Here is an 18,009-nt window from a genome sequence, read left to right as displayed (position 1 = left end):
TTTTTAGTATTGTTATTACTTAAGACAACTAGCAGCTCAGAGTCATAAAGTTTGGAACTGGAGAAAGGCTTAGAGATCACTAGGTTTAAATTTTCCCAATCTGTTAGGGAAGTAATGTGCTTGAGGCCACTCAGCAGCTCAGACTGATCACACACAGACCCAGGCAACCTGAGGCTCCTACACTTTGTACAACCACACAGATATTTCTAATGATGCCCCTGGTTGCTTGAAATTCCAGTGCACTTGGTACAAATATCCTGGTGAGGAATTTTTCTTTTTAAACAACTATACCTATAGGGTAAATAGCCATCACCACTGTGTTAACCAGAACCCTTTGTAAATGCAGAACCTTTGGGAAAACACACACACACACACACACCCTGCTGTCCCCATTATTCTGAAAGCTTCCTCTGCTGTGCGCTGTGAATCCTCTAATTTTCTAGACTTCTGATTCAAAGAACATCGTGCAACCATAATTAAGGTGCTTATAGATGAAGAAAGATTTTTTTTTTCATTCTTTGTAAATTTACAGACAGAACATAAAAATGATATTGAAATGGCTGGACTACCTTCACTCACCTACTCTGTGTTTCCTTAGATTTTGTATTTGTCTATTTGACATTAACTATAGGGCCAAACTAACCAGGGTTGTTCATGTCTCCCCTGTGATCCAGAGCCCATATTCTGAGCTCCCTCTTTATCAGCTCTGACCCACGGCACCAGTGACCCCTCCCCACCCTAAATTCACCCAGGGAACTGGGGAGAGCACCCAGACTGGGATTATTGAAACTAGCCAACCCTAAGCTGCTTACCCTGCCCTGATATTCACACAGAAGCCCCTAGGATCTGGCCTGGGCTTTCCCCAGCCCCTTTCTGCCTGTTGACCAAACCAGCTCCCCATGCGGCCCTGAGCAGTGTGGCATGCTCCCTTTTCTTGGGAAACCCAACTAACAAAATCTTCCTTCAGCGGTGTTGACCTCTCTGGGTCATCACTCACTCACCTCCATAAACTGACAAATGAGATACACCAGGCTCCCAACTAACCCCTCCCCATGTCCAGGCTTCCCAGACCTCCGACAGCCTGACATTGAGTGCGGGCTGGGTCTCCGTACTTCCTCCATGGCGGGTGGGGTGGGGGGGGCACGTAGGAACAAGACAGGTCAGAGAAGGTCAGAGAAAGGCAGGGGCAGGAAGGTCACAGGCAGCAACGCCTGCCCACACGTCTGCCCCAAGGTGCAAGGTGGCGTCTCTGGGCCCCCACCTCTCACCACATATGTCCTCACCCCCAGTTCGGACAGCCAGGGCTCCAGGGGAATCCCAGTTCTGGAATGTTCCCTGTGTCTTGCAGGGGACACACAGAGGGGCCCCTCCAGGAGGCGGTCATCACACTAGGTTTACTACCCTTTGGTCAACGGGTATAACAGACAAGGTCTAGACCAGGATCACATGCGTGCCACCTGAACCAGACCCAGTGGCAGATGGCTTAACAAAGTCTGCCTGGGTATATAGGTCAACCCCAATCTCATAATTCATCCCACCTGCTCCTCCCCAGCTTGGTAACAAAACGTTCATTCTCTAGGTCTGTGTCTCTATTTCTGCTTTGTAAATAAGATCCTCTGTACCAACTTTTTCAGATTCCACAGGGACGTATACACACTATTGATACTACGTATGAAATAGATAACTAAGGAGAACCTACTGTATACCACAGGGAACTCTACTCAATGCTCTGTGATGACATAAATGGCAAGAAAATTTCAAAAAAGGAGGGATGTGCTTGGTCTCCCAGTCACGTTTGAATTTTTGTGACCCCATGGACTGTAGCCTGCCAGGCTCCTCTGTCCATGGGGATTCTCCAGGCAAGAATACTGGAGTGGGTTGCCAAGCCTGATTCAAAAAAGGAGGGATAGCCGATTATACAGAGTGAAGTCAGCCAGAAAGAAAAACACCAATACAGTATACTAACACATATATATGGAATTTAGGAAGATGGCAATGACGACCCTGTATGCAAGACAGGGAAAGAGACACAGATGTGTATAACGGACTTTTGGACTCAGAGGGAGAGGGAGAGGGTGGGATGATTTGGGAGAATGACATTCTAACATGTATACTATCATGTGAATTGAATCGCCAGTCTATGTCTGACGCAGGATGCAGCATGCTTGGGGCTGGTGCATGGGGATGACCCAGAAAGTTGTTATGGGGAGGGAGGTGGGAGGGGGGTTCATGTTTGGGAATGCATGTAAGAATTAAAGATTTTAAAATTTAAAAAATAAAAAACTAAAATTAAAAAAAAAAAAAAAGGAGGGATATATATATGTGTGTGTGTGTATATATATATAGTTGATTGCTTTGTTACACAGCAAAAACTAATACAACACTATAAAACTATACTCCAATAAAATTTTTTAAATATTAAAAAAAATCAGCCTTCATGTCTGTGACCCCTGCTTAAACATACCTAACCCTAACAGAAGGGAACCCACACTGTACGGCTCCCCTGACCTCAAGGGCTGCTGCTGACCACTGTGTCCAGGCCCAGGCCACATAAGACTAGTTCCTCACGAGGCAGTTCCAGGCCCAGGTCACAGGGATGGTCCTGGGAGGATGATCACTTGGATGGATACAGCCCATTATCCCCCAAAAGAGCCACAGCACCCCAGGGCATCCTTTGAGCCTCTCTCTGCTAAGAACACAAAGGATGTCTTCTGGCTGCTACACAGGATACCCTCTGCAGAAATGGGGCGCCCCTTCGCCCTCCAGATGCCAAGTTGAAATCAGACCACCCACCTAAGATGCCTGCAGGGATCCCATGGACCCATTCCGGAAGCTCAAGGCCAAACAGTGATGCCCGCTGACACAAACACAGCGAACAAGCTTGGCCCCAAACAATGCTCGTGGAGGTCATCTCTGTGACTCAGACATCTTTGCCCCAAATGCAAAACAACAAAGGAGCTTGGCTGTGTCAGAAATCAACGACGGAAGAAAAACATTTCTTCTGACGCGTGACCTCTTTGTGACTTTTATGTTTTTCTACAGCCCAACATTTCCAGCACAGAGAAGGCAATGGCACCCCACTCCAGTACTCTTGCCTGGAAAATCCCATGGACGGAGGAGCCTGGTAGGCTGCAGCCCATGGGGTCGCTAAGAGTCGGACACGACTGAGTGACTTCACTTTCACTTTTCACTTTCATGCATTGGAGAAGGAAATGGCAACCCACTCCAGTGTTCTTGCCTGGAGAATCCCATGGACGGAGGAGCCTGGTGGGCTGCCGTCTATGGGGTCACACAGAGTCGGACACGACTGAATCGACTTAGCAGCAGCAGCAATGTTTCCAGCAGCAAAACCAACACTGGTCCTCGCCACCCACCCCCACCCACTTGATGGGGAAGTGCCGGGGTGCTGGGGGAGCCCCACCTGCAGCGATGAGGATGTATGGGTCCCTCAGCAGGGTGGTGAGCGGCGTCCCCTTCTGGCTCTGTCAGGAAAACAGGAGTTAGAAGAGGCCACGTGACCACCACAGTGCCCACCTGGCCCTGCTGCTCACCTCTGGCTGCACCCGGGATGGCTGGAGCACAAAGAGCTGAATAGCTATGGGAGGAAAAAGAAGAGGCGTGGCCCCAAGCACTTGCTCGCAAGGATGCTGAGCCCGAGGTCCCCGAGATCACAGGCAGGGGTCCCAGGGGACTCACTCACTCACCTCCATCCAAGAGCACCAGGGCAGCCAAGACTAGGAACGGAGCTGTCTTCCCCACAAACTCGTACAGCACGCTCCCAAAGGGGGGGCCCACTGTGAGGAAGACAGAGCAGGGCTGGTACCGGGCCCAGGACCACCGACCACCCCCTCGACCAGAACCATCTTCTTTGTGTTTCTCCCTCTATGCATGCTCAGTTGCTCAGTTGTGTCTGACTCTTCGTGTTCCCATGGACTGTAGCCCACCAGGCTCCTCTATCCATGGGATTTCCCAGGCAAGAATGCTGAAGTGGATTGCCATTTCCTACCCCAGGGGATCTTCCTGACCCTGAGAGTAAAACCTCCTCTCCTGCATCTCCTACGTTGGCAGGCAGATTCTTTACCACGAGCGTCACCTGGGAAGCCCCTCTACTTGGTTCCAGACAGTACGTGAAAGGACCACCCTATATTCTGTTCAGGAGTGTTAAACCACGCTGGCAACTCCTCTAAGTGGTTTTACACCTGAGATATGGGCAAAAGCCTATGAGGGAAACCCCACAAGCAAAGGTCAGAGAGAAATAAGACCCAGGCACAGACATGCATAGGAAAATGGGCCAGGGAGGACTGCAGGGTCCTTACGAAGCAGCAGACAGGGGGGACTGTGGGCCCCCAGATGAAGGTCAGGAATGTACAGAGAAGGCAGACGACCTGGATCTGTCAGGGAAGGTGCCTGTTCCTGGTCTGGGAGCTCAGCCAGGGCAAGTCGGGGAGGCAGGCTCAGAAAGTGGGAAGGTCCTCAGGCGGGATGGAAACTCAGAGAATGTTCTAGGGCAGGGACCTTGGCAGAGCATCCTGTTCAAGACTCGTTTTCTTCTGGATCGGGGAGAGAGGACTAGGGAGCCCAGGACCGCCCAGGTCAGGACACGTCCCATTTTTCAAAGCCTCCATGAAAGCAGGGAGGAAACAGAGGACACAGTGAAAAGGGGCTCAGTGTCCAATACAGGATAGACCCTTCCCTGTACGGCGGCCCTCACCCACCTAGGACCCCCATGGCCAGGCCTCCCAGGGCGATCCCCATGGCGTTGCCTCTCTCCTCGTCATCTGTGTACACGCTGGCCAGCATGCCCATCCCTAATCAGGGAAAGAAACGGTGACAGCCAAGCTCTGGAAGCAACAGAATTATCTTCATGACTCACAACCCCACCCACCCCCGGCCCAGACTGTGCTCTTCCCACACCTGCCAGACCAATAAAACAAGGTCAAACAACATCCAAAAACCCAGCACCCACCACCACCGATACCGATTGCCTGAATTATTCCAGCTCATTCTGTAAAGGGTCGCCAGCTAAGGCAGGGCCCGGTCCTCCCATAGACCAAAGCCCCCAGGGCACAGACTTAGTCAGTTCCACACCTACCAGCTACAGAGGAGCAGGAGGAACCGATGCCCTGCAGGGACCTGGCGAACAGCAGGAAGGCGTAGCTGCGGGAGAAGGCAAACACTGTGGAGAGAGTGGCCAGGCCACGGTTAGTGTAGACCCGGCTGGCCCGGTGACCAAATCTGCTCAAATAGGACCTTTCTAAAGGCCTCCCTTAACCTGATGGGGGTACTTCTGGATTAACCACATCATGCTTTGGTTCCCTGAAGACCTCACCCACCCTGAAGACCCTCACTGTTTTCTGCAGTTGTTGCCAACATACCTAACCCTGCCCCCATCCCAGCTGTGTTCTCAATTCCCAGCTGGTGGTGGTCAGAGCCTACCTGGTGACCCAAACTCGGAAGGCAAACGTCAGACACTTACTAACTGTTGAGATGAACATGATGCAGAATCCTGTAAACATGGGAATTGGGTAGCCAATTCTGCAAAACAGAACCACAGAGAGAACCTAGTGACTGCTCGTATTTTGTTTAAGCCTTTCTATTGAGTTTCTCCTGTTAGCCTTTGGGATCGAGTGGATAAGCGTCTGGTCAACTTTTCTAAAAATTCATATAGTTGGTGCTTCCTCCGTGACCTTTTGGTGTTTGACTGTCTTGGAACGTGAATACATTTAGGGACTGCCACTCTGAAGGGAAATTTCTCTGGCATAAATGTTAATAAAATCTTGGCAAGTAACCCAGAACACATTCAAATACACAGCCCCTGTTTCCAGCATTCTGTAAAACTTTCTTTAATTAGAGTCTTGGCTAGAGCTTCCCCAGAGGGACGGCTGCAGTCAAATGATTCTAGTAAAAGGTCATCAAGAGATTCCATGGGCAGCAGACACAACTGCAGTACGTCTAAGAGGCATCGGGAAATGAGGACATTTCCAAATCTATCTTCACCTTGACCCTGATACAGGCCTTGTTTTCTGTACAAAACTTTCAACATCCTAATTGCTCCACAAGACCACAAAGCACAGCGGTCTGCCACCAGGGAGACAGGAGAGGTGGGGAGACCTCAACGTCTGGGTATCACACCCTTGGCTGGACACCTGGCCTTGCCATTTAACTCAAATAGATCTCCCTCAAGGCTCAAAGAGAGACCACCACCCACTTCCCATAGGTGGAATGTTAAGTCCCTTCAGTCATGTCCAACTCTTTTCAACCCCATGGACTGTAGCCCGTCAGGCTCCTCTGTCCATGTGATTCTCCAGGCAAGAATACTGGAGTGCATTGCCATTCCCTTCTCTAGGGGATCTTCCTGACCTGGGGACTGAACCCACATCTCTTCTGCCTCCTGCACTAGTGGGTGGGTTCTTTACCACTGGTACCACCCGGGAGATGGAGTGGGTATGATATGAGACATGGCTATTAAACTGCTACCAGGGCACCTGGAACATGACAGATGTTTCAGAAATTTTGCTTCATCCCTCATTCTCCTCCTGTTTTCCCTACCTGTTTCTGCAGATTAAGCAAGCAGGTTGGTCCTTGTCATATAGATGGCACATGAGAGTGAAGCAGCTTCCTGCCCCCTGGCCTCCTTTCTGCCAGGAACAAATCACAAAAAAAGCAGGGGCCAGGACTGGCTGAGCTACAGCCCTAGAGAAGATCTGTGTCACAGCCCAGAATAGCCGTGAGCATCTCCAGGCCTCATCTTCCTCCAGCCCCAGACACTCAAGACCCTGGAGAGAAACCCAACGAGGAACAAGGAGCCCTGAGCACCAGTCATACAGCCTGGGAGGGCTCTTCTACTCAAGGCTGGAATGAAAAATTATAACAATATCTTCACCTAAGGTTACACTCCATTCTCCAAGCACTTCCACCCATGAGCTCCCTGATGCGATAAGAGCAGATGGACCACTTCCACATGTTACAGATGAGGCATGAAAAACTGACTTGTCTGATGTCCTAGAGCTAATTCCATCCAGGGCCATTCCATCCAGTTCTTCTCCTTACAGACTTACTTTACTAACCTCCCCAGGTAGCTAAAAGGCATATGTGGTTTTGAACAGAACCTTCTAAAAGTTCTGGTCCCACTTACATAATTTTTAACTGTTTCATGTGCATCCAGGAAACAAATAGCATCATAAAATCATCGCATTCTCAGGCAATCACCACCCCACTAACTGATGCAAAGACTCCTCTACTGTGACCTGAAGTGAGCTTGTAACTCACAAAGCAGGCTTTGAAGCCAATTTGGTGAACTAGGAAAGATACCAAGGTGCTGAACTGCAGTTCAGATACCATCAAATGACAGCTGCTCGTCTCCACCAGCCCCGAGCCGACTGCTCTGTGCTCTCACTTCTGCAGGCAAAAGAAACCTGCTCACAACACCAGATCCAACATGGCACTAATGGAAACTGATGAAGGAAACTTCCAGGGGGCTCAGAGAGAAGTCACAGGCAGTTTATTTTCTCAGCAACTATTACATGTCCATAAAGAAGGCTGAGCGCCAAAGAATTGATGCTTTTGAACTGCGGTGCCGAAGAAGACTTTTGAGAGTCTCCTGGACTGCAAAGAGATCAAACCAGTCAACCCTAAAGGAAATCAACCATAAATATTCATTGGAAGGAGAAGCTCCAATACTTTGGCCACCTGTTGCAAAAAGCTGACTCATTGGAAAAGACCCTGATGCTGGGAAAAATTGAGGGCAGGAGGAGAAAGGGACAACAGAGGATGAGATGGTTGGATGGCATCACCAACTCAATGGACATGAGTCTGAGCAAACTCCGGGAGCTGGTGAAGGACAGGGATGCCTGGCACTTGCAGTCCATGGGGTCACAGAGTCGGACACGACTGAGCAACTGAACAACAACATTGCATGTCTGGGGGAAGAACGAACACACAACTACCCTGGAATGAACAGAGGCTTCTTATCCCTTTCAACATCCAGCTTGGAAAACCACTGACTTAAGTCAAAGCTATTGCAAAACCAGTAATATTACATCCAGTCAACAGCCCAGCCACTGACCAAGGTCACCTGGCAGGGCACAGCTGGTGTGAGTGCCTTCTTACCAGGAGGCTCCAGCACTCCCGGAGATGACAAGCATGCAGAGTCAGAGTCACCTGTGACCATCCCAATTCCACGTGATAGCTGGCTCCAACCCTATTTTCAGATGACCACATGGAGGCTCAAGAGATTTAAGTAACTTGCCCCAAATTCAGGGCAGAGGGCATAACCTTGAGTGTCAATGAGGCTGGGTCCTGCTAGTATACACTTGTGGTGGGGACACCAGTCGCAGGAGCAGTGGTCCACACAGGGTGCATGGAACGTGGGTCCACAGTACCTGTTAATACCAGGTGGCTTGATACCCAGAGGGCTGCACACTTACGGAAGATTCTTTTAACCAAGACCAGGTGTTGTGTTTTTCTCTAAAAATCCAGCAGCTGCTGTTGTGTTTCTCAGTTGCTTTCAGATTTTAATAAAGCATGACTGGAAAACCAAATGGCAAAGCTAGAAGGAAACTCAAAGGCTGGCCAGTCCAATCCCCTATCTTAGATGAGAAAGTCAAGGTTCAAAGGTGGAGCCTGTGACTCAGCCACAACTGCAGAGCAAGCCAGTTGCTTTGGGTATCACTGGGATCCTGCTGCTTCCTTCTCCTTACCAGACTCGTGTGCCCTACGCTTTCAACACTGGCCAAGCCACTGGCAGGGTTGCCCAGTGGCAAGTGCTGGGCAGCATCCTTCTCTGGAGCTCAGCCTCAAGGCAAATGCAGCCCAATGGGCAGCTCCTGGCTCTCCACCCTCAGACTGCCCTGTCCCCCTGAACACCTGCCTCAGGACAGCTGCCCAAGGCCCCAGGGTCACTGAGTGGTGGCCAGATGGCCACTGTCCTTTCTCCCTCCCCACAATGTCTCCTAAATGGTCAGAACCTCAACTGACATTAGTCATAAATGTCTGATTTGGCCTCCTGCAGCAATTCAATGCCATCTCAATTAAAGTGATACTGAGCCGAGCCATGTCTGATGCAGCAAACCTTTACCCAAGCATCCCATTATCACCCCCTCGTGAGTCATCCTGGCCCACTGTCATCTCCACAGGGCATCAGGGAGCAGCTAATCCAATTGGAATAAGAGTAAAATTCGTATATTTGATTCCTAGAAGAGAGTGCAAAGCAATAAAAGTTATATGCATTATGTATCCATACACAGTCAGTGGAGAAACCCTATTATGTTCCTAAATTATCACTGGCAATCAATACTTGTTCTCTATGCTATGGACTAGTTTATCTTTACCTTATGTAAGCTCTTGTCCCAGGCTTGCTAAGATCTGCCTCGGTTCCCTCTTCTGGGTAAGTGACAAAAGCAAGGATGCAGAATAGGGGACAGAGAAGGGAACAAACTGCCCCAGAGGAGACAAGAGGTGACATCTCCCTTTCCAACTATCTCCACACACTCCTCAACAGTGAACAGCAGTAAACAGAGAGGTATTTTACATTTCCTAGAGGCTCAGTGGTATGCAGGAGACACAGGGTCCATCCCTGGAGCGGGGAGATCCCCTGGAGAAGGGAATGGCAACCCACTCCAGGATTCTTGCCTGGAAAATGCCACGGGCAGAGGAACTTGGCCGGCTATGGTCCATGGGGTCACAAAAAGTCCGACAGGACTTGGAAGCTTGTGGTCAACCATTTCATAAATAAAAGAAAATCCTTAGGTTTAGCCCCTGGGTCTGTCTCTTTCAGTTATAACATGTGTGGAGTGAGCTACATGAGCCTTGAATTTCTTACTCTCCCGGGTGTTCCTTGATGCACAGATCACATGAGGGCTCTGCTCCCATGGGAAGGACCCAAATCCACAGCCAGCTTGTTCTGATTTCAAAGCAAAGACTCTGTCGCACCCTCTCCATCCTCACGACGTCTGGGATGGGAGATCCCTTCCCAGAATGGCTGATTTCCCTGTCCATGGAGATGCTTTTTGAAAAGGTCACTGCTTATTGCTACAGAACCCACTTCAGACCAACTGCCTGAAGCTAGAGAAAAAAAAAAAACAACACGAAAACACACAGTCGATTTGGTGGGGATTTCATGCCCTGTGGCTTTCTCCCTGTCGTTCAGATGTGAGTTAAGATTTGTGAGGAAGAATACCTGGCTTTCAAATATACTAGGTAACTATGGAAATAAATTAAGCCACTGACGCTGGTTTGATAAAAAGCAGACCACTGAGAGCGACAAGCTGAGGAGGGAGCTCTCCCCACCCCCGTCCCCGGAGTTAACCCTTTCCCAAGCCATCGGGTTCATTTGGAATATCTTGGGTCTAAAGATACAACTACTACGGAAGCCTTATGTTAAGCAAGTGAAGACCATGGAGCCATGTTCTTGACTTACGGAAGAGAGAAATGTAAAGATGCTTTTCACATTGTGTACCTCCCTGGAACATGCTTTTTATGTGTGGGTACCTTTAAAATCCACTTACTGGGCCAAATGACAACAGCTGTTGCTCATATTCATTTCACTCACAAGTGCAATCATGAAATGAACAGTTAAACTGGAATTAGAAAAGAAGTCACACAAGCCTCAAAGATGGCAATCAAGTCAAGACACACACCCACAGGCTTTGGAAAGTGTGTTACTGGACCTGTGATCACCACCCTCACCATAGTCAAAATGTCCTTTGTTCCCTATCTGGTCACAAATTATTCAGTGAAAATATACTACCTACAGAGGAAATGAAATGGGAATTACTTGTATCATCTAGCAGCCACGTGAGCATTTAAATACCTCCCAAGAATCGTCATATTTTATTTTCATGGTTCGACATGAGATCTTACCCAATATTTAAAACAAAAGACAGGAGGCTGCTTCCTGTTGTCACCCACTCACAAAAGCCACTCACACGGCAGCATCGTGACCACAAACAATGGGGCGCTGGACTGTAACATGGGGGTTCAACGGGTTATGATGGGTGTGACATTGGGTGTCTCATTTCAGAGGGGGTGCTGCTTACAGCAAGAAGCTTTAGAAATGCGTGGCTCCAAGCTCCCTACTACATCTCTGGAGATGCAAGAGATCTCTTTTTTCCCCACTGTCAGAAGCACTGCAGAGATACGGGGAGGCTAGGCCAGCATGCATCGTGGGATGGAAAAAGATAATTTTCTAGGCCAGGGAGGTGGGTGAGGATCAAGGTCCCTCACATCAGGCTGATTTTCCTAAACTCCCTCCCACTGAATAAAAATAGCATCCAACAACTCACTGTTTGGACTTTTCCTCATTCAGCCTGGGGCACCGAGGGAGAGCCCAAGTAGATGCAAAAAAGGCAGATTTTACCTGCCGTATTTATATTCCGTAACTAAAAGTACAAACTGGGTTAACAGTAAGCTGGTGGAAAAAACCAGAAGAGAGGAAGACATCAGCCAGAGTCTGGACAAATGCTTTCTCCTCCTGAGTTATTGTTTAGTCGCTAAGTCGTGTCTGATTGTTTTGCGACCCCATGGACTATAGCTAGCCAGGCTCCTCTGTCCATGGGATTTCACAGGCAAGAATACTGGAGTGGTTGCAATTTCATTCCACAGAGTCACTGAGGAATCCTATCCTTCAGGATCTAATGCCTGGTGATCTGAGCTGGAGCTGATGAAATAATAACAGAAATAAAGTGCACAATAAATGTTATGCCACTGAATCATCCTCAAAGCACCCCTCACCCCCCACCTGTGGAAAAACTGTCTTCCACAAAACTGGTCCCTGGTGCCAAAAAGGTTGGGGACCACTACTATAAAAATACTAAGACAGCCCCCAAAGCTTTTGCTCAAGCTTCCTCAAGATCTGATGCTTCATGTTTTAACTACTCTTTAATCAAAAACATATTAACCAAGTGTAAAATGCTATTTTAAACTCAGTTCTTTACAACCCTGAAAATGTGAGTCACATATCTCGTTGGTAATTGCGGATGTGATTGGCACAAATTACATCAAAAGGCTATTTGCAATGGCTCACAAGGGAAGAGTCTGTAAACGGAAATATATTTATCACTTCTCTGAGCAGAGCCACAGAGTGCCCAGAAATGCTGCAAGTCCCCAAATTCATATCTACTGGGCTTGGAAAATATTGGAAAACATTACTTATCATGACCATGTTGGAGGGACAACTGAGTTTGTTCAATTGTTTTGCCTGCCTGCATTGATATTAAAATTTGTTTCAATTTCCACATTACAAGGCAGTGCTAGAAGATGAAGATTGTTTTGAAATTTGCTGGAGAGCTGGGAGAAATCAGCTGGGAGGAAAATTTTGTTCTTGACAAGTTCCACCATACAAATAGACTAAATTTCACAGGTCACTAAAGGAAATTAGTTTTCTCTTGGAAGATAATTTTTTTTTACGAGGCCCAAACACAAGCCTTGCATGCATGCGTGCTAAGTCGCATCCAACTCTTTGCAACCCCATGGACTGTAAGACTGCCAGGCTCCTCTGTCCATGGGATTCTCCAGGCAAGAACACTGGAGTGAGTTGCCATGCCCTCTTCCAGGGGATCTTCCCAACCCAGGGATCGAACCTGCATCTCTTGCGGCTCCCGCATTGCAGGCAGATTCTTTACCGCTGAGGTGGCTACAATGTCAAAGTATTTGGAGTATATAATAGGGCAAAAGTCTCTCTGGTTTTAAACAAGCTCCTGCCCCTTGGCATAAGCAAAGCATTAGAAATGAGAATGGGATTTTTTTTAAAGCTTTTCATTTGCATTTACATTTGGAAGATTAGAACGCTCACATCATTTCCGCCGAGTTTCTAAGTATTGCGCTGTACAGCTAGTGACATTCATGTCCAAGTGATTGGCAAGGTGTTATTACAATAATGTCCTCAATTTTCCCATATAGTATTTGAGCTGTTTGCTTTCTCAGAATACAAAACCCTGAGCTGTTTTCTGTAATTATACCAGATGCATTTTAAGGAGCGCTCTTAGGGGTGAGAAAAGAAAGAAAACCCTGTAAACCACGGAGGTCTGCTTGGTTTTCCTCCAGAAGAATAGAAGAAATGCTGAACGCCACCTTAATAATGGTGCCTCTTGGTGGGCTCCCAGTGGGCCCAGCATCCTGCATTCATTTGCTTACCATTTTATGCAGTAGCCTGACAACACTGCCACACAGCCTGCAGGCTGGATGTGGCCTGGGAGGGTTAAAATGGATTCAATGGCACACCCAGTCCAGAAAATCACATCACAGAGGTAGAAAAGGTACTTCCATCTGACTCACAATGGGTACCCTACCAGAAATCTTTGCTTCAGGAGATCGCTTGTGTGGAGGAAGGCAGGCCTGCTGTGGCCGCTTTGAGCCCTTGCCACCACCCCAGGCCTCGTTGCCTCATAGAGCCCCCAACCCTCTAGAGTTGCCCCCACTCTCAGCCACACAGGGCCCCTCTCTATTGTCACCATCTTGATATGATTAGCAATATTTTAATAGAAGACTGGGCCTTGGAGAAGGAAATGGCAACCCACTCCAGTATTCTTGTCTGGGAAATATCATGGACAGAAATAGCCTGGTGGGCTACAGTCCATGGGGTTGCAAAGAGTCAGACATGACCGAGTAACTAACACTTTCACTTTTTACCTTCCCTGACTCTTCATTTAGCTTTGGAATCTCTAGTGGCTCCCAAGTGCTCCTGCAACAAGTGCCTACTCCTCTGTCATCTAGCACATGGGGCTCCTCATAGCCCAGCCCCGCCCAGTCCCCTCAAACCACCTGCCCTCCTCAGTCCTCTGGACCCCTCTTTTGCTCTCTTTCCCACCTCTGGTCCTTGTCTCTGTTTGTGCGTCTAAGACTGTTTCACAGGTAGGACTCTGGGCACTGCCCCCCTCCACCGTTTTTCACATCTCTGCTTTTGGGGTCACACTGTTTAGATGGGAGCCCACCACCACTGCTCACTCTACCAGCTCCCACTCTTTGCAACAGACACCTCCTCCCCTCTTTTGCAAGCCCCCTGTCCTGTGCTTGCAGCCCCCAAGTCCTGGGCAGAGCTGGACCACCTCAGCTGGAGAAGAATAAATAGTAGCTGGATGGCCACCAACAATGGAAATGTGAACCATTATTCAGAAAAAAAATGGGTCTCGAAAGACTCCAGAACATCCGGATTAATATAAAGCTCACGTGGGCAGCTTGAATTATCTGGGGGAAAAGATTCTCTTCGTTGGTGTGCACGCGGACACAGCTCAGCACGTGGCAGGGGAAGGTCCACTGCCCAGGGCCTCGGTGTCAGCGAGCTGCTGCCTCTATCAGCAGGACTATGCATCACATGCCATGTTCCCCACCTGGCCATCCACACGAGCCTTGACCACACCAGCCTGAAGGAAACCGCTTCGGCTGTCTATTGGGAAGTCCATGACCAGAAGTGGAAGAGAAGAGAAAGCCACGTGGCACGTACAATCCCACGATGATGGCTACAGCGGCAATGAAAAGGAGCACCAAATGGGAAACCGTGACTGCCTCAAGATGGAAACGTAAGGAGAAGGAGACTGGATTTCCCCTCCAGCTTTGGATCTCCAGACTCTGATCAATGAATGAAAAACAAAATGATCTGGAACAATATTATGACTATTTAGCTCCTTGACCGAAACAATATAACCTACCTGTTGGTCAACAGTCCTATGAACGGGTTGGTGAGGAGCTGGACAGTGGCTTTCGAGGCAAACAGCAGGCCGACCTGCACATTCTCATTCAGGAGGTCTTTGTCTTCACTGGGACAGTCGGAAGGGGCCGAGGACGAGTTAGTGACCATGCGCTGCGTGGTGGCCTCGTGCACCAGCGGCCCCTGAAGGTGGTCAGTGTTGTTCCCCGTGACCATGGTGGAGTTGTCATAATAGGAGAAGATGTTCTGAAAGCTTCCGGGGGCGGAGGCTGTGAGCCCAGGCTTGGCGGTCTGGATTTCTAGAGCATCTTTCTCATGCTCAATGCTGTACAAGTAACTCGGGATGATGGGGACTGGGGATGAGAGCAGGACAACGGTGATTACACTGAAAGCCTCCCTGGGACCAAAGCCAGCAAACCTGTGGTCTTGTCAAATGCTAAATGAGACCCAGAGAAGTGGTGTGTCTGCCTCAGGAAAGGGAACCTCTGCACCGACACTGAACAATTTCATGCTGTTTAGCTCTGGGAAAGATTGAGGGCAGAAAGAGAAAGGGGTGACAGAGGATGAGATGATTAGAGGGTATCACTGACTCAGTTTTAGCAAATTCCAGGAGATGGTGAAGGACAGGGAAGGCTGGTGGGCTGCAGTCCAAGGGGTTGCAAAGAGTTGGACACGACTGTGGGACTAAACAACAACAAGCTCTGAGAACAAAGCCCCAGAGGCTGTGAGAGCTCTCAGGGCCAGCAGACCTGAGCAGCCCCAGAGTTCCCTGTGCTTCTTACAGGGCTCCTTCATAGGAATATTTTAGGAAAGGAAAGCAAGATACAATCTGAAATCTAGTCTGTGCTGACCTGGGGTCAACCAGGGCTTCTCAGAACGAGGCTAGAAAGACCTTTAAGTGAATGAATCAGGAAAACAGAAACCTAAATTTCATTATGTGTCTTAGAGAAAAAAAAAAATTAACCCGCAGGAAGTAATAATTCGGAAATTCTGCACTAGACTCACTTTATCTTTCTATTACTTGAGGGGGAAGCAGCAATGTTTCATACAACTTGGCAAATTTAAGACTTCCTGAGACTTTCACAAAGGAAAAGAAAGCTGATGTAATCGAAGCTTTGGGCATGTGTATAACAGAGGATTCAAGACAAAGGAGGACACAGGCCCTTGTTACTCTACTGGGATGAGCCCCAAAGCTCCCATACTCCTGGAAGTGAAAACCTGACTCTCTGATGCTCTGAAAACTGTCCAGAGAGAAAAACTTAGACAGGGGAAATGACCCTTTAAAAAGTCATTTTTTATTCATTAAAAATTGGGATATTTTTCAGGAAAATATGCGTGCCAAACCTGTTGTTCATGGGGCTAATTAAGAGAACTGGATGTCAATTATGTAGCTGTTCAAAAATCTATTACAGCAAAAAAGATGAAAACCAACAGTTAAAACTGCTCTTGATAGGAGTCCTGACATGTGTCCATGTCCCTTCCTTCTATGGAGGGAGGTATGCTGACCTGTTCCTTTAGGTGACAGACCACATTATTAACCCACCTTTTTCGGGGGGGGCGTAATAATTATTATAATATTATTGTGAATCCTGGAAATTGCTCTTCCTTCATAGAATATTTAAAAAAAAAATTTTTTTAATCGCGTTGAAAGTGACAAGGGGAAGCAGGAAATTATCAGGAGGAAACATAAGTTCTTAGTTTTATCTGATGTCACGGTTTTTTTGACCGGACCTCCAGGAAAACGAAGCCGCGAACGCGGCCACTAGCCTAAGCGAGGCAGTCTTGGGCGGGGAACGTCTTTATGAAAAACGTTTTCTCTCCAACCTGCCCGCACCGCGCCGGGGTAAGCGGGGCGCGCCGGGGGACTGGGACGCCGGGTCTGTACGTACCCACAACCGTGAGCAGCATGTTGTCCAGCAGCAGCGCGAGGAACACGATGAACAGGATGAGCTTCCGCGAGTGCCGGCTCTCCTGCAGCCGGCGGAGCAGCGCCAGCTCGCTCAGGGCCATGGCTCCTGGGCTCGGCTGCGGGCGCGGCGCGCGGTCAGGGGCCGTGCGGGGCCGCCGGCTCCCCCGACCCCAGGGCTCGCCCGGCCCGGCCCGCCAGAGGGGCGCTCGGGGAGCGGGGCTCACCTGGCGGCGCCAGACGGTCCCCGGCGTCCCCCCTCGGCTCACGTGCGGCGAGCGCGTTCTCACCGGCACCTGCGCTCCGGCGTAAAACGCCCGCGAGCGCCGTCGGGGCGCGATCCCCCGCCACGGCCGGCGCTCCGCCGCCCGCGCCCACCTCACCCTCCGCGCGCTCGGAAAGGGCCGCGCGCCACCCGCGCGCCAGGCGTCCTCGCTTTCCCGGGACCCCTCGGAACCCCGCGCGTGGCGCCCCCGGGGGCTTCCCCTGACCTCGGCCGGGCCCCTCTCTCCCGCGCGTCCGGGCGGCGATCAGTCCCCAGCGCCGAGTCCCGCGGGCGGGGAGCGGGGTCGGCCTTACCTCGGGGTGGTCTGCGGCTGCCCGCCCTGGCCGCCGTGGGCTCCGTCTGGCCGGCCGGCTCCCGTCGCAGTCTCCACCCCAGCGCCCGGCCGCCGCCGCTCAGTTTACCGGGTCCGGCTCTGACGTCACGGCCGGCGCGGGGCGGGGGCGGGGGGCTGGGGCGCCCCGGCCTCCGCCCTCCCAGCGCAGTAGCTTTCCTGTCCCCGCCCCGTCCCGGACCGGCTTTGCGCCCGGACTCTGGAGTCGCCCCGTCCCGAGCAGACCCTCGCCCCTGTCTGGGCACTTCGCCGTGAACCCTGGGGACACCGGCCAGGGTGAAGCGGATGGGTCTCAAAGGGAGGACGTCAGGAACCCCAGGGCGAGGGCCAGGATGAGGAGCCGGGGATTAGTGCTCTCATCTGGCCTCAGTTAGGAGCTAACGCTCTCGTTGAGCCTCCGTGTTCCTAAGGACGTGAAGCCTCTTCAGTGAGTGTGCCCGGGACGGAGGTTGGGGTTGGGCGGCCGCGGACAGACCTGTTTCCTGGAGAAGCCACCCAGTACCCCAGCACCCTTCCCCTCTCCCGCCTCCGGATCTTGGTGCAAAATGCCCCTCGGCCTCTTTGACCATTGGGTCCTTGGATACCCTCCAGATGGTGATGTGGCAACGCGGGGGGTGGGGGGAGAGAAGGGGACATCCCTCAGCATCACCCCCACAGTGAGAGTGAGGAAATGAGGGCCCCAGGCCGCAGAGTTCAGGTCCCAGAAAGGAGGACCATGTCCCTGAGCAGGGGGCACTGGAGACTAGGTGAGTGCCTGGTGCCCAAACAAAAGGACCCCGTGGGCAGCTGCCCAAGCCCTGTGCGCCATAGTGCTCTCTGCTCTATGTTTTCAGGGGATTCTGGAA

The 18,009-nt window shown here is 50.3% G+C and overlaps 1 protein-coding gene across 1 annotated transcript in view; it reads right to left on the bottom strand.

Moving 5' to 3' along the window:
• The window catches only part of SLC18A2 (solute carrier family 18 member A2), a 41,299-nt gene extending 24,052 nt beyond the window's left edge, over positions 1-17,247 (bottom strand). Inside the window, exons 1-9 of the mRNA XM_027960375.2 lie at positions 17,127-17,247; positions 16,531-16,666; positions 14,643-14,994; positions 5,477-5,535; positions 5,093-5,176; positions 4,716-4,808; positions 3,705-3,794; positions 3,552-3,595; positions 3,422-3,482 (exon numbers count right to left, since the gene is read on the bottom strand). Coding sequence (XP_027816176.1) covers positions 3,422-3,482; positions 3,552-3,595; positions 3,705-3,794; positions 4,716-4,808; positions 5,093-5,176; positions 5,477-5,535; positions 14,643-14,994; positions 16,531-16,651 — 904 coding nt within the window. The 5' untranslated portion in view covers positions 16,652-16,666; positions 17,127-17,247. The remainder of the gene's footprint in view (positions 1-3,421; positions 3,483-3,551; positions 3,596-3,704; positions 3,795-4,715; positions 4,809-5,092; positions 5,177-5,476; positions 5,536-14,642; positions 14,995-16,530; positions 16,667-17,126) is intronic.
• Between the last annotated feature and the right edge of the window lie 762 nt (positions 17,248-18,009).

This window comes from Ovis aries, chromosome 22 (genome assembly GCF_016772045.2).
Source record: "Ovis aries strain OAR_USU_Benz2616 breed Rambouillet chromosome 22, ARS-UI_Ramb_v3.0, whole genome shotgun sequence".
NCBI classification, from domain to species: domain Eukaryota; kingdom Metazoa; phylum Chordata; class Mammalia; order Artiodactyla; family Bovidae; genus Ovis; species Ovis aries.
The sequence above is the reverse complement of the archived record's forward strand: the minus strand, read 5'-3'. Positions and strand labels throughout refer to the sequence as shown.